Source organism: Eucalyptus grandis, chromosome 1 (assembly GCF_016545825.1).
Source record: "Eucalyptus grandis isolate ANBG69807.140 chromosome 1, ASM1654582v1, whole genome shotgun sequence".
Lineage (NCBI taxonomy): Eukaryota > Viridiplantae > Streptophyta > Magnoliopsida > Myrtales > Myrtaceae > Eucalyptus > Eucalyptus grandis.
In genome coordinates, this window is record NC_052612.1 from 6,398,911 (window position 1) to 6,416,425 (window position 17,515).

Here is a 17,515-nt window from a genome sequence, read left to right on the forward strand (position 1 = left end):
TAACATTGAAGACGGCGTAGGACAGATGTCTATTGTCCTTCAACAACTCTCGAGACAAATGAAATCCACTCAAGCTGAGCCTAACTCTGTAGTTGCCTTAAACACCGTCATGACATCCGTAAATTTGCCAGAAAATAGCCAGTACCATAGGCAGTTTGAAAGGATCATGAAAAAGTTAAGCCAGCTGCAGGAGCAAAATCCCATGGACCCATCCAATTACGCCGACATTAAGATCTCTGAAAAACTCAAAGCACCTAAATGCGAAAGGTATGCTGATACCTCCTGCCTAGAGACCTACTTGCAGGCCTACCTGGTTCAAAGGATGATTCAAATGTACTAATCGAGCTTGACTGGCCCTGCCTTGCGATGGTAAATTGTCAGGAAGATTAGTCCCCTTAAAACCTGGAGGGAACTAATTCATGTTTTTCACCAAGAGTACAATATTGACATCACCCCCGACATCACCTTGCCTTACGAAGAGCCGATAATCATGGAGCACGAGGAGCCGTTAGTTGCTGAGATAGGAGAGAAATGTGTCAATGAAGCCTTGCATAATAAATGGGCAGCTGAACAACATCCGGTTATTGGAAAATTTCCCACTAGGAAAGGCAAGGAGCCTTTGTACGAGATCATAGACTCAGAGCTTGTTCAAGAGCAAGGCGTAACTGGACAACTCCCCAAGCTTACTCCAAGAGCTAGGGTCCAAAGAATGCCAACCCCTATCAATCTGGAAAGTGAATCAAACAGTGAAACTCTAATGTCTCTCACTTCCCTTGACAGAATCAAGCTGGCAAAACGAAGGGCCCTACTCAAAAGGTCTAGACCAGAAGCCAAGAAAAGAAAGCCTAAGCAAATCAATTCAGCATCTACCGACGAGCCACCACACCAAAGCTTCGAGCATTCCCAAGAATACAGCTTTGAAGGCTACCATCCTCTAGAGTACAACCCTGAAGACTTCCCGGCCCTAGAATACAATCCCAAGGACTTCCAGCGTTATTTCGACAATGAAACTGACGATTCATCGTATAACTGTTTCCTACTCTCACCCGGGGATGAAGGCCCATAAGAAGAAGAAGCATACGTCTTTATCCGCTACGATCCTAACGAAGTACTAAGCTCGTCCTCTGACCATGAGGATAGTTTCAATACTTCATCCTCATTCGGAAATTTTAACCCAGAAGAAAGTAATGGGGTAATTTCGGTAGAGTCCAACTTCCCTGAAACAGAAGAATTCACCACTACAACGAATATGCAGTGGGAAAACCAGTGGCCTAATCAAGACATACCAAGCTTGTCTTGCCCTGGTAGGATCATGACCCCCATAGAAATGTGGATACCCAATTTCCGCAAGTATAACGGCACGACTTGCCCCGTGGCCCACTTGCAGTACCTCCATGCTGAAATGAGTCGGTACTATGGCCCGATGTCATTCCCAACTCAGGCCTTCCAAGAAAGTCTTACAGGGTCTGCATTGCAATGGTTCGTCACAGCAGATATCAGCCTCATGAGGGATTGGAATGAGCTGTCTTCCACATTCCTGCATCAGTACCAGCACCATATTGGAGCTGAACTATCTTGCGAGAACTTGGTTCACTTTAAAAGAAGACCAATGGAGGATTTTCGAGCATATGCAAGGAGGTGGGAAGCTTTTATGATGTAAACCTACCCTCAGCTGGCCGAAGAAGAAATGATAAAGCTGTTCATAGGAGCTTTACCTCGCAAGCATCGTTGTTGGTTGCATGGGTTGCATTTCCGTAGCTTCAATGAAGTGGTCCTCTCATGCGAATACTTCGAGTCTACTGGAGGCGAGGAACTCAAAAGCGCTTGATTTCAAAATTAGCACTATCAAAGTGCTCCTTTTCATAGGAGTTTTCATGGGTGTTGCTTGTTTTTATAATTTCATGTTTCTTATCGTCCAAAGGTGCTACTCGTTGTATTTTCCATTCCAGTAATCTAATGTACAGTTCTAATATTTTGTTTTGAAAGCATGAGGCGGTATCTCAAACCGGCTCAATGATGCTATCCAACCATGAAAAGAAAATATCATCCAAGGAGAATACTGAGGGCTGGGCTTCCTCATGCTTTTTCTCCCCCAAGACGTATTTTGAAAATAAAAATATTTCATCACTTAAAAGCTTTTGTCAAAACAATATGATAAATTTAAGCACGTTTGTCTTTCTAACCCTCTCACTTTATGTTTCAGAACATCATCCCCTTTGATTTAGTGTGACAAAGGTATTTGAAAGCGGCACATCATGTGAGCTCGCCAAATTCAAAATACCCTTTCAAGAAGGCAATGGGGCAAACAGAAAATATCATCCCACTTCAAAGAAGGACGTAATAGGTACAGGCATACGGTTGAAATTAAGTCGTTCCCAAGAGCTCTGTACACTCCACCTTGCTCTTGCCCAACTCCTTCTCAAGTCATAGAAACATCTTTTCCCCCACAACATGCCTGAGCAACTAGATGCTGCGGTTTCATCAATGGGACTTCCAACTTCGACAAGCCCAGAAGCACAAGGAAGGGATCTTTTCTTTTTCTTTGAATTGGCTACTGTCAACAGGGAAGAAATCCAGACAGTTGAAGCGGTCTCTAGCCCCTATTCAAAATGAGGACCTAGAAACGACTTCCTATTCGGACGCATGCTCTTGCAAGAAGTAATTGCCATCAGAGAATTTGAGGTTTTGATTGTCCATCTCAGATTCCATAGAAGCTTGAGGTACATGACTTTTGCCCAATGATGCTATAGTTAAAGACAGAAGGAGAAATTCCACAGAAGGAAGGCATTGAAGATAAATCAACGACCAGAAATCATGCATACATGGTCACAAGTGAGGAGGGCCAATCAAAAGAAATGTCAAACTATGCCAAGACGAAAAGGCTATCATCGAAATTTCAAATATCCTTAGGAGTCAACAAATACAAACTTTGGAGAAGAGTAATTTGGTATCGTTTCCAATACTCCCCCCTCTTTGAATTTTCTTTTGACATATTTTCCTTATCGGCAGGAAGTATCAGGATTCAAGAGCCAAATTTGATGGTTAAGTTTGGCAAATCAATATTGGCCAAGCTAGTACATGGAAATGACCCACATCAAATTCACCTGGCTTCATGTAAAAATACATGTCATCCAGGAGCCAATTCAGAGAATAATTGACCTAACGAAGCAAGGGACATAGGACTTCGTGTCCCCCTCTCACTTCAAGTTCACCCAATCATCTGCAAACCAGTAAAGGGTAAAGTTGTATCGCTTCCAGTTATTCGACTCTTGAAAGAGTTCATGACTAACACATTCCCTTTTGTTTGTTGCAGGATCACCTGACTGTCAAAAGCAAGGATAACGAATCAATGAGAAGCATGTCTTGTTTGTTGTAGGATCACCTGACTGTCAAAAGCAAGGATAACAAATCAATGAGAAGCATGTCAGACTCTGAGAAGCTCTCCCAAGCAAAATGACGTCCTGAGAAATCGCCAAAGAAAATGACAGAAAATCTTCAGACCTCAACTCACATTTGATTTTGGCCAGATTAATTGATCTACTTGTACATCTTCTCTTCTACAGGGGCAAAAGCAGAGATGCCCGATCAAATTCCTAATCCTTGGCTGATCATTCATGTGTCATATCCCTAATCAATAGGGACAACCATCGACACCCCTTTTTGAATTACCCTTTTGATGTTCAAAATTTAACAATACTATTCTGTTGACCCTTAAAGCTGTCAACAAGGTCTTTTTGAGCAAAAACCATTCATTTGTTTTGAGAGTACAAACTCTCTCATGTTTAAAATGCCGCATGCCTTTTCCAAATGGATTTTGCATGATGATTTTGTCTGTCTAAATCACTGATTCCATTGAGAATTATTAGAATAGACAACTAAATGAAGAATACAAGATTAATCGAGCATGCTGGATGAGGCGCGTCAGAATGATGAAAGGCAAGCCATATCCTACACACAATTCCCCCCATCTATACACTTGTGAGATGAGTGTAGAAGATTCCATGGCTGCAGGGTAAAGAGTTCTCCCGCAAATGGTATGATAACCAAAATAGTGAGAGGCATTCCATCGCTCACCCCATTGAGCCCCATACATTGGTGAAGCTTCTCTCATACCCTCGTCAAGAACCACCCTACATTGGGGTAGAGCAGAGGCAAAGCAGCATCACAAGGTGAGAAGAGAGATAGAAATTTTCTTGCTCGCACTTGCATCAATCTTCGGATGTCTTTATTGCATATGAACACTCGCGTTAATTTAAGTGCCCTAGAATGATGAAGAGCAATTCTTTCTCTACGCACTTGTATTCATTGTACAACCCAATTGAGTCTGTAATTTCACCATCACATGGAGGCAAAACAAAAGTTACTACCATTTAAGCAGTATAGCTCGGAGCGCTAGCTAAAGATGAAGACTCAAGAGTCTAACAACAATTTCGTGATTGAACTTGCCTAGGCTAGTTCCTCTAACGACAAGAATGAAAAAAACAAGGGCATAAATAAGCAGTGTACCTGGTAAAAGCAAGGTCAATGCCCATGAATGAAGAACTGGAATAAAAAATAGGGGCATAAAAAAGCAGTGTGCCTAGTAAAAGTAAGGCCAATGCCCTCTAGTCAAAAATACAGCCAAGGCAAAGTTGTTGTTGTGATTCAATTGATAGAACCTCCATCCAACAGTGAGAAGAAAGACCAATGACAAATGTTGAGACAGTCACCAACTCTCACCCTCTTACATGTGAGCCAAGTCTACGTTACATCCCATTGTAAAAGTCTCTTCAGACTAGGGCACTTCAATTAACGTAGGATTTCATATGTCTATAAACATCGCTCAAAGAAGTACGGACAAGATTACTCTATCTCTTTTCGCAGGATTCTTGACTTGCAAACCCAGAGACGATCGTGCGGCACTCCATTCATAAGCCTCGACCTTGATGGTCCCCTCTGATGAGCCGCTGACCAAGACTTCATCACAGTTTCGACAAAGACCTCTCACATTGGTAAAGTCATACTATTTGCGAGAATACTCGGACCCCTGCCGACATGATGACAATGAGATAGTGTGGTCCTTATAAATCCTGCATCAATGGTCAGGATAGCCTTTTCCATGAGAGTGAGCGGAAAGTCCTTTCAGACTAAAATTCCCTCATTTGGCATGCTCAAGACATCTACATTCTAAATGAAGGCTGTCTTTCAAAATCTTCCCCAGTGGAAATCAGATGATGCAAAACTGATAAAATTATCATGCATGAATCTCATTTGAACTCATGAATTTACAGCATATACAATCATGTGTGCATATTGTAAATAGCAGACATACTCTCAGAGATTAGAGGTATTGCTAGGTAAGCATATCCCTATCCCCATTTGTCTTAAAGTACCTACCACTGTCCAGGTACTCTCTTCTTGACACTCGACTTATTCGAATCGTCCCTTGAGTTTGGATGCTTGTGATTGTTCGAGTATCCTCTTGTCTTCGAGTACCGACCATTGTTCGGATAGCCCATTTTCATGACACTCAACCTGCCCGAGTTGTCCCTAAATGATATAGTAGCTGTTCAAGCACTCCACTGCATTGTGCACCTGCGGTTACCTAGGTATGCTCTCTTATCATCATGATACTTGGACCTGCCTGAGTGGTCCCAGATCATATCATTAAATACTTGTGTTCATCCAAGTATTCCAGTACTTTGTGCACCTGTGGCTACTCAGGTGTTCTAGCCCTTTTGAGTGCTTGTGGCCATCCAGGTAAGCCACGTGCTACATTCAAGTTTATGTTGCCAGGAGGTGGGAGACCTTCATGAATATCCAAGGTACGTCCTTGATATTCCCATTTACCAGGAGGTGAGAGACCTTCATGAATATTCCAGGTATGTCCTTGATATTCCCAATTACTAGGAGGTGAGAGACCTTCATGAATATGCGGGGCACGCCCTCGATATTCCCATTACCAGGAGGTAAGAGACCTTCATGAATATCTTAGGTATGCCCTCGATATTCCCAATTACCAGGAGGTGGGAGACCTTCACAAATATCCAAGGTATGTTCTCAATATTTCCAATTATCAAGTACCCCTTTCGATACTTGTGATCATCCAGGTATCTCCAAAGAGTTTGTACCTGTGATCGTCCAGGTACCCCTTCGATACTTGTGATCATCCAGGTATCCCCCAAAGAGTTTGTACCTGTGATCGTCCAGGTACCCCTTCGATACTTGTGATCGTCTAGGTATCCCCCAAGAGTTTGTACCTGTGATTGTCCAGGTACCCCTTCGATACTTGTGATCATCCAGGTATCCCCCAAGAGTTTGTACTTGTGATCGTCCAAGTACCCCTTCGATACTTGTGATCATCTAGGTATCCTCCAAGAGTTTGTACTTGTGATCATCCAAGTACAATCTCCCAACAAACAGATGCCCTGAGAAAGGTCGGCGCATCTCCCATCAATGAGGGACGGACTTATTACTCTCACAGGCGACCGAAGAAAGGTTCGGGTCCTAGACAAACAACTTATTGCTCTCACAGGCGACCGAAGAAAGGTTCGGGTCCTGGAAAAGCAATTCCCCGTCAAGGTGACCGAAGAAAGGTTCGGGTCCTGGAAAAGCAATTCCCCGTCAAGGCGACCGAAGAAAGGTTCGGGTCTTAGACAAACCAACTTATTACTCTAACAGGCGACCGAAGAAAGGTTCGGGTCTTGGAAAAGTAATTTCCCGTCAAGGCGACCGAAGAAAGGTTCGGGTCCTAGACAAACCACTTATTGCTCCAATAGGCGACCGAAGAATGGTTCGGGTCCTAGAGAAGCAATCTCCTCATGCAAATGGTAAGATGACGCCTTGATACTTGCCAAAACTCGGGGTTCACACCCTATCTCACTCACTCCCGGTAAGTAACTACATGTATCTTCTTATCTGTTTTAGTATGTGTAATGTTAAATTGCTCTCTTTCTGTATAGGACAATAGGTCCCAAATAAATATAATCTATTGCATATGTATAGACAAAATTTAGGTATCAGGTTTGTCTTTGAATGCAACCTCTACCTACTCACCTTCAAAGAGGGGCAGCTGTTGATACCTAAATTTTGATTAGGTTATTAATTAGGCCTTATTTTCTTTTTTCAGATAATAAATAATAAATAACAAAAACAAAAAAAATAAATAAAAACAAAAGAAAACAAAAAAAATCGCAGCCCATCGGGGCTGGGCCTTCGCGCCTTGACCCCTCCTTTTCTTTTCACGCAAGCCCTTAGTGCCCATCCCTCTTTTTCCCAAATCCGGCCCGGCCCCTTCTCTTCTTCTTCTTCTTCTTCCTTCTTCCATCTTCCCCTACACCTCTGCAGCTCATGCGCACAGAGGACACCAACGCGCGAAGGACAACCTACGGCAGAGGAGTGTAGGCCGACGTCGGTCGGAAGAGACAGATCTCAAGCGCCATCATGGGCTTCCTTCAATGCCAAGCACGCCTTGTTGCAGGAGTGAGGATGGGATGCCGGTTCAGCCGCGGACGTCCGGTCGATAAGCCAAAGACCGGCGGCCGAGCCCCTCCGTTGGCCGGACCTCCTCGCCTATAAATAGCGGGGCATCACCTCCGTCAAAGGAGACAAGAAGCCAGCAAGCTCAGAGGGGTTCCCGAGAGACTTCGGGGAGCTCAAAGAGCGAGCAAGGCAGAAATCGGGTCGCGAGCTCAAACCGACCTCCCTCCGAGAGACTTCGGGGGAGGCTGGCGACAAGCGAACCCGAGGGGAAGAGATCCGGAGTGGAAGAAGCCGAGGCCGTAGAAGGTCGAAGCCGGAGAGAGGAGGTTTCGGAGGACCAGATCTAGGGAGCCGAAGCCTCGCCTTTGCCAACGCTGCTGCTGCTCCGCCACCGTTCCAACGCCGTTGCTGCGACCGATTTGCCCAAGTCGCACCAGATCCGGAGCTGAGGAGCTATTGTCGCTACCCCGCCGTCGTCACCTGCACCTACAACCCCATGTCGCCGCCATCGTTCACCACCTCGTTACAGACAGGTAATAGTAGCCGTCACCACCGCCGATCGTGTCGTCGCCGTCGCGTCTCCCCCCCTTTCAAACCGTACCGCCATTGAAATCCCCATCACAGACTCGTTGTCGCTTGTCCTCGCTGTCCTCATAAGCAGATTGTCGTCGTCATCTCCACCGTCGTCACTGTCAAGCCCGTCGTCTTCGCCGTCTCCGCCGTCCACCCGGTGACGCCACAGTCCCTCTCATCAGCGCCGCGAGAGAGCAAGGGGTAGAGGAGGCTGGGAACCGGGTCGATTTGCGAAGTGCATCGCGACCCGGTTCCCTGTTTACGGGTAGGGTTTCCCGGGCTGGGTTGTGTGCGTGGGCCGAGTAGCTTTTGAAATGGAATTTTTATAAAACGGGCCAAGAGTGGTTTGGGCTTTTTTTTTATAAAATGGGAGGAGAAAAAAAAACACCTGAGTCGGGCTCGCAATGCGGGCCCGTCTGTGTCTCGGGCGGAGACGAAGTGGGTCGGACCCAACCCAGGAATTCGACCTAGTTCGTTTTTTTAATATTATTATAATATAAAATAATATTTTTAAAAAATAATAACAAAAAATAAGAAATAATTTATTTTCCAAAAAATAAAATAAAAATAAAAATATTTCATATTTTCCAAAAAAGGCTAAAAATCCCAAAAAAACCAAAAATTCATGAAAAAAGCCAAAAAAATTCATAAAATGCCAAAAATACTTATTTTCCAAAAAATAGCAAAAAATCCAAAAATCCCTTTTACTTTCAAAAAATAGAAAAAGGTCCCAAAAATGTTTTTCCTCCACAAAATCAATGGAAAATCCCTCAAGCATCCAAAAAACCTCAAGGTTTAAACAAGATTAGGTACCGAAAGGGCATTAGTGATTAAGTAGTGTAATCAAGTCCCCGATTCTAATTTCTTTGGTTGTGCAAGAGTGAGTATTTCTCCCGATACTTCACTTGGACCCCAAATCGATTAGTGGCGACTCCATTTTAAAAATTGATTTACAAGTTAAAAACTCAGACTATTAAAGTCGTGAATTGGTGGACTTGGGAGAGTCCGGGCATAATTAATTTCAGCCGAGCCATTAGCCTCCTTAGGCGGTCGTACCCGATTGCGGCGTCGAAAAAAAAAAAAAAAAGAGGTCGCGACATCTAGGAACTATCTCTAGATCACACAAAAATATATAGTACCTTACTTGGTGGGTGATGCAGCTTTAGCGAAGAACATGGCAACAGGAACGGCTTCTAGTAGCTGGACCCCACGGGTTCGGGGTTTGTATCGAAGAATGATTAGGTTGTTGGAGGATCAGCTGCTACTCCTCTCTGTGCATTAGAGAGTGATGCATGTATTCCACGCATGAAAATACAAAGCGAAATGATTGTTTTTGGTGTGAGAAGAGTGATTGAATTTTCAGAGGTTGATATGGTGATACATTCTTGGCCTTGTGTACCTAATTATTTGATGATGTTGCTCATTGGATTGACTTGAAAGTTCTTATATAACACTGAAAATGACATTCCCATTTCTATTGAAGGCCTATGAAACCTTTTAAAATAATCGGAAGGGAAGAATCTTGTATCAGCCATGACTTTTGCTCTCAATAGATGCTGAAGATATTATGGTACTTCCTGCAGTTTTGCGCTATTATGCCATCAAAGAGCGACCCATAGAAGTCGAAGGCAAGTCCCATTTCAAAGGCAACTTTGACTATATGCTAGTAGACATCACATCCTTCGGCAAACCTTCCGCAGTGTACTGCTTTCTATTTATCCCTACTCGTAAAACTTAAGAGAAATTTACCGCTAGTAAATGCATTATAATATTGCTAACTTGCAAATTTTTAACTGAGTCCACTTGTAAAACTTCAAAAGGGTTGGTAGCTTGCCAATGTCGGTATCGTAATAATCTATTACCCAATACGCTGGTAAAAATTTAAGAAGTTGTTAAGTTACTAATCAATTCCATGTTGGTAAATTTAATACGGCTATCCTGTCTACTAGTAAACTTTAGAATAAGTTGATAATTTACAAATTAATTTGACGTTGGTAAATTCATTACAACACGGATAACTAACTTAACAGTAAATATACCTCATAAACTTCAAACATCTAACAACGTAGAAGAATGTTCAAGGAATTTAAGGAAATCAAAGTAATGGCAATCGACGGCAAAAACAGATAAAGCTCATCAACTCGTTGGCCTTTGTTGCGCTCCAGTCATCTTGAGCACCACAATTTTGCTGGTTGTCAATCCAACGGGTCGATGTTGAGAGTTAAAATTGGACAGCTGACGTAAAAGTGCACGAACTCGATGGCTGACAAAACAAGAAAGGAAAAAAATTCTCATGCACAAGGTCACGAAACTATGGAACCGGCCCAGCTTACTAGGGCATGTTTGATAACCATTCTATTCAGGAACAATTTCGATAAAAATGATTCTTTTTATTCTTTCCGGTAAACAATTTTTAAGCAAAAGAACGTGTTTGGTAACTGTAAAAAATTTCTAATTATAGAATAAAAAAAGAACATAAATTCGTTTGGTAACTATGTAAAATTTCTAGTCCAATTCTAAAATTTTATCAAATCATAGAAATTCTATTGATTAATTATATTTATACTAAGTAATAAAAATATTAACTAATCAAAATTTTATTAAATAGTAAATAATAAACTATAGTATAAACTATAAATATAAATACTAAATAATAAATTAAAATAAAAAATTATATATGTATTCTATATATAGCAAAATTTCAATTCCTACTTCAAATCATTTTTCCTTTTATTTTATTTTATTTTATTTTACTTTATTTTATTTTTATTTTTTCCTTTCTTCCTCTCCTTTGTTGACACCTAAATTTTGGCAACCCGTTTAATCATTTATCGCATTAAAAAATTAGGGATTAAGTTTAACCCCTAAAAAAATATTAGTTAATTAATTAATTGCATAGCATATAGTTTTAGGTGCATTTATTTTAATTTGCATTTACATTGGGTCGGTGACAGATGGGTTTGATTTGGTGGTTCTAAGCTTTAAGCTGACAAGTCGGACTAAGCCCACGAAGAGAGCAATTTAGCCTAAGCCTGTATTTGAAAAAAAATCCTATTGCAATTTTTGAGAAAATCAATAGAGAATATTCATTTTTTGCAAAGGAAATCTAGAAGAGGTGTGGAAAATAAAAAGTGATATTGCGTTCGGAAAAAGGAATTTTCGTGGATATGAATTTGGAAAAAAAATTAAAACCCTAACTCATGGCCTATAAATAGATTAAATGTGTAGGGTTTAGGGAGGCAAAACAGTCGATACATACGGCCACAAAGAGAAGACATTGATAAGGACAGATTGAGAGTAGAGAAGGAGAAGGAAGCGAGAGGTAGAGAGGGAGAGGCGGCGACAACAGAAAAGGAGGGCCGGATGCCCACAGGTTGAAGCGACAACGATCAACACAGGGACACATGTCTTAACCATCGTCTCCCAGTTCGTGAATCTTTGCGGTGACAATCATCACCGCTGCGATTCCAGACGACCAGCGAAGCCCCCCTCAGCAAGCCTTGCGTTCACGCTTTGTCGTTTGCTCCAGTCACACCCAATCATCACCCATCGCAGGCAGTGTGGTGATTTTCTCGCTGCTGCTCTTTATATTTCTTCTGCAGGTTTTTCAGGCGAAGCTTTTCCGGTGGCTCCTAAGTACCACCCGGTGCCGGCAGTGATAGCTAGTCACCGTGATCTGCACCGACAAACCTTTATTGCTGGACTTGCAATTCCAGCGAAGCACCTTCACCGCCGCACCAGACCAGTCCTCCCTCGTCTGGCGATGTCACTCACCACAACCAGAAATCTCGTCCGCTTTAACTATCCTCGAAATTCACATACTCAAGGCGACGAATTGAAGGATTCTCGGCAAAGAGTGACATGTGAACATGTCAGTTTGGAGTCCGAGAAAGCCTTCTTAAGCCCAGCTTCACCGAACAATCCCAATTGCATGTAGCTGTGCCAGAAGTGTGATCCGTGAATGCGGCGGTGAAGTATTACTGAAGGAGTGCACTTGAATTATTCTCAAGCAAGAAGAGCCCTAGCCGAGTCCACACTGCAGCATCGCACTAGCTGCCCTTGAGTCGCTCTTGAAGCCGAGACGAAGTCCGTCCCTCGTTGACGTTCCCAGATCATTACAAGGCTTCCACAGCTACGTCCTTGTCTCCGGTCAAATATTGTATGTCTCAATGGTGTGTCCAGTGGCGGCAACATCACATGCAATTGTGATATTTTCAAACCAAGAGCTGTCCCAATTTTGGCCATGATAATGGCAGGATTCTATTGGTGCTCTTTAATTTTCCTTATGCATGCGTTTTGACTATTCCTCCTCAGGCTTAGCAATTTTCCAGAGTACTTGGTAATTCACCGAGGGAGAACATGATACAGGCGAATATCGTGGAAATTCTGATCGCACTTTTGCGTGAAGCCACCACGAGCAGCCGCTGCTATGAGACGATCTCCCTCACCGTGATTCCCGTGACCCATCATCCATCCAAATTTGGAAACGTCACCCGCGTGATATCGTGAATTAGGTATGACTCTCGATTAATCTGATTTTCATACATGACGCCGCCTAATTCGTAATATCGCAATCTTATTTTGAATATTTGTTTGTTATTTCCATATCCAAAAGATCTCTTGATCCCTCCTGAATTAGAAAATTTTCCTAATTTCGCAACGTGCATATGATTGACAGTCCGATTTCATGCTCGAAATACGACTCGCAATCGCACAGAAAAATCGCCAATCTGACCTCACGCTCGAGATACGATTCACAATTTTATTTGAAATTGGCTAATCCGATCTCATGCGCGAGATACGATTCGTCAATTTATTTCCAAAATAGGCATGTATGATATATTGCCTGATTTGTTGCCGTGATTTTCTTGATGTCTTATTTTGATTGCTCCCATAAAAGAAATGAAAAATCCAAAAAAGACTAAGTTAGATTAGGTTCATTTTAGAATATTCCCCATTTTAGGGTTATCTTGCATGATTAGAATAGGAAATTTATTTATTTCGAATTTTTGAAAAAAAATATATAAAAAATATCATGCATATGTCATGTAGAATTAAGGCATTCTTTGCATGCCATTGCATATTAGGATTGCATATTATAGGTTTAGATAATTTCTCCTAAATAGATTGCATGCTTATTAGGAAAATAAAAATCATGTGCACGTCATATAGAATTAGGTTCATACAATGCACGTCATTTAGTGATTTTTGTTAGGTTCATTTAATTATAAATTGCCCGTCATTAGAATTAGGTCATTATATTAATTTGGATTGCATATTTAAGTGTTGCATTTCTTTAATTTTGAATCTCATGGAAAATACAAAAATTATTTTTAGAATAAATCCATCTCATGCTTGAGGATAGACTACATGCTTATTTATGTCATATCGCTTAGGTCATATAGCTAAGCCATGTTGTCATGTCATATCATTTTATATTAGATTAGTGGCATGCATTGCATAAAGCATGATTCTCATTAATTAAGTGAAAACAAAAAAAAGAAATTGCGTGTTAATTAGAAATCATATTTAGGATTGCCGATGTGAGTTCTAAACTAACAACGCAAATGCTTTCGTTGCTACGAGATAAGTCCTGCACTTTTTATTAATTACTTTATTGGGTGTTAAATTTGTGGATTGCGCACCCGCATGATCGCCTCACATGTTAGGGAAATAGCCTAAAATTAATTCAAGCTGCTTACCAAACATTTTTCAAAATAAAGAGAAATGTACCAAAAGGGCGATAAAAAAATCTAGCGTAACCAAGTCCCCGAATTCATAAATCTCTGGTTCGTAGGAGTAAAGTAAAACTCCGTTACTTTACTTGAGTTTCTAATCGACCCACCAAAAAATAGATTAGTGGCAACTCCTAAATAAAATCTATATGCATGTTAAGAATTTGAATATAAGTCGCGAATTTGTATGGGCTTGGGAGAGCTCGAGTTAGGTCTAGGCTTAACAATCCATTAGTCAAATCCTAAGTGGTTTAAACCCCGAAAATTTGGTCGCGACACCCTTCTTCTTCTTCTTCTTCAAGGTGGCCAATTGCTAGCCTTAGGACGATTGGCGACCGGCCAAAAAGGGCCAGCGACCTCACCAAAGCATCGCCAGCCCTCGACGAGGCCGTGCCTCGTCGGCCGAGCCTCGCAGATAGTTGGGCGAGGCTTCGCCGAGCCTTGGCTGGGCGAGCGGCCTCCCAAATGAATTTTTTGTTAGGAATATGATCCCATTTTTCTATGATACTATCGCAAATGCAATGAGGGAAAGCAAACTTGTAGTTACTTACATATGGATTGGTGAAGAAAGCTTAGGGTATGGAATAACTCTGATAAATCCTAATAATCTTTTGGATTTCGCCTTAGAAATTTGATAGGATGATGACTTCATATAAGACTTCAACTACCTAAAACTCACTCCAGACAGTCAAAATAATTATATCCCAAGTTACCTAGATTTTGCCATAGGTGCTCAATGAAAGTCATTCCAAATGTTCAAAGATTTCTTAACAAAGTGCCCAAATTTTGCCTTAGACATTTGAAAAGAATCAACCAATAAATGTCAAAATTTCACCTTAGACATCTAATCGACTCAACTGACAATTAGAAGTCATCTCAAATGTTTGGAAATTTCTTAACGATATATTTTGCCTTAGATATTCGAAAAGAAATTGGTGGAACATATGGATTTTGCCTTAGGAATTCAAACAAGAGATCTCGCGAGAAGCTAGGATTTCGCCTTGGATACTTGGATGAGATATCTAGATTTCGTCTCAAGCACTTGAAAAGAGTCTTGGTGAAATATCCGGATTTCACTTCGGATACTCATAAAAAGTGTGGTGAGATACTCGGATTTCGCCCCAAATATGCTGATGAGATACCTAGTTTCCACCTCGGATACTCGGAAAAAGGTGTTCATTGGAACCATAACATTCTCAGATTTCACCTTAAATACTCAGCAAAGGTGTTTATTGGAATACCTTTAATTCACCTGAGGTTATTCAGGGTATTCAAAGATATTGTGATAACTTGAAAGGGAGGGGTACCCGGGTGATCACTAGTACTGAAAATGTTCAAATACTCGAATAACCACAAGCATTCGAAAACTCCTGCAAAATCATCTATTTCAAAATAAGTTCAGGTAGTGAAATACTTACCTGGTCATTGCTGGGACTCTTCAATCTTTGAGAGACATATCACCGGTTAGACATGGACAGAGCAAATATGCATACGCATTCATTAAAGAAATGAACAATTATGGCCATTCTAGAACAAGTATCTCCCTTGAAGTATTTATCAATTCCATCATGCGTAACAACTCATGATGTTTGCATGATCACATTTCCGCTAGGAAAATCATCAATTAAGATAATTTTCACTTATAATGAAGACTCATTCAAAATTATAAATGAAAAACTTTCAGTTAAAGGGGCTTTTCGCTCACTTTCATTAAGGAAGGTTTTTTGTCCTAACCATTAATGTGGGAATATGAGAATCACTCGATCTCACCATTATCATCATGTAGACAAGGATCCAAGTTTTCTCTCAAGTGGTATGACCTTACCATTCCGTGAGATCATTTATTAGAGAGTAATTCTAGAAAAATCAACTTAATCTATTTCTTTGAATTTTCTATTCTCTTAAAAAATTACCAAGAAAGTCCTAAACCTATCGCAATTATGTTAATTTGGTCCTAAACATTTTTTTTTTGGCCAATTGAATTCTAAACCTTTTGTATGTTTGCCAATTCAGTCTATCCTATTAATTTTGCTCGGAAATAGCTAATATGAATGCCGGTCATCCTATGGTGCGATCGCCATTGATGTGGACAATTTAAGGGTATTCACATAAAGCTTTTCCATTGAATTAGATATTCAAGTTACAGAATGATGTAAAGGACTTAATTAAAGAGAGGATATTTGGGAGCCAATTTTTTTAGCTTTCAACATGACTAGACTAAGGGGGTGCATGACAAACGCAATTTCCGTTCGGAAACAATTTTTCTATTCGAGACTTGTTTCGGAATAGAAATCCGTTTGATAAACCTATTCCATTTTTCTATTTCTAAAATGGATTCTCTCTATTTCTGGAATAGAAATGAGAAATAAAAATTCTTTTCATCGTTCGTCAACCGATCCTTCATCCGTTGCCATTGACCACTTTGTTCGTCGGTTGCCAACCGTCGTTGCCGTCGGCCGCTGCCGCCGCCGGCCGTCGCCCGCCACCGCCGCCGGCCGTCGCTGCCGCCGCCACGGCCTGTCGGCCGCTCACCTACCGATCGTCGCTCGCCACTTGCTGGTCGCCCGTTGTCGCCGGCCGCCGGTCCACCGCCGTCCGAAAAGAAAAAAAAATTTTGTGTCGTTATCAAACGAATTTCTATTTTTAGAGTAGAAATTTTGTGTCGTTATCAAACAGTTATTTTTCTTAGAAACTCTTCTAGAAATAGAAATAGAAAAATCTATTTCTTTTCCAAAACCTACTTCTAGAACATAATGGTTATCATTCACCCCCTAAGAGGTTGTTGGAGAGGAAATTCCTTTGATTAAAGGAAGCAGGTTAAGGAAATCTTTCTTTTTACTTTCAAGATTTTGTAATGGAAGCTATTCCATGTATATACATGATCCATTAATGATTTAGATAAAATTCAAGTGAATTCATTAGATTTAGAGAATAATTTATGGAAAAATCAAATCGACTTATATCGTTGAATTTTCTATATTCTCGAGAAAATTACCAAATAAGTTCTAAACATACTAAACATTTCTTTTGTCAATTAAGGGGGTGTATGATAACCAAAATTTATGTTTCAAAAATAGTTTTTCTGTTCCAAACCTGTTTCTGGAAGAGAAATCCGTTTGATAAACCTATTCAGTTTTTCTATTTCTGAAATAGATTTCTATTCCAGAAATAGGTTTGGAAGAGAAATCAGAAGCTAAAATTTTCTACTTCTCTATTTCTAGAATAGAAATCAAAAATAAAAATTCTTTTCATCGTTCGTCAATCGGTCCTTCATTTCGCCGCCGACCACTGTCCGTTGGTCGCTCGCCGCCACCGCCGCCGGTCGCTGGCCGTCGCCGCTTGCCCGCTGTCGTCGCCGCTTGCCACCGGTCGCTGCCACTCGCCCGCCGTCGCCGCCGGTCGCCGATCGCCGGCCGCCGGCCCCGCCGCCGCCACCGGCCGCCAACCGTCCATCCCGCCGATCGCCAATCTACCGCCGTCCGAAAGGAAGAAATTTTGTGTCGTTATCAAATGAATTTCTATTTTTAGAGTAGAAATTTTGTGTCGTTATCAAACGGTTATTTTTCTTAGAAATTCTTCTAGAAATAGATTTTATGTTCCAAAAACTATTTCTAAAACAAAATGATTATCATGCATTTTATCCAATATCATTTATACATTTATACCAATATCAATTTATTTATCCAACTTTGACTAGAAATCAAATGATATAGTCACCAACCATCCTACGTGGCGTGGTCGTGCTG

At 41.1% G+C, this 17,515-nt stretch overlaps 1 protein-coding gene across 1 annotated transcript in view; it reads right to left on the reverse strand.

The window, feature by feature from the left end:
- LOC104443023 (outer envelope pore protein 37, chloroplastic) overlaps positions 1-15,195 on the reverse strand; it is a 35,501-nt gene extending 20,306 nt beyond the window's left edge. Inside the window, 3 exon segments of the mRNA XM_039316171.1 lie at positions 1,462-1,537; positions 15,022-15,093; positions 15,188-15,195. Of these exon segments, the coding sequence (XP_039172105.1) occupies positions 1,462-1,537; positions 15,022-15,093; positions 15,188-15,195 (156 nt within the window).
- Positions 15,196-17,515: the final 2,320 nt, after the last annotated feature.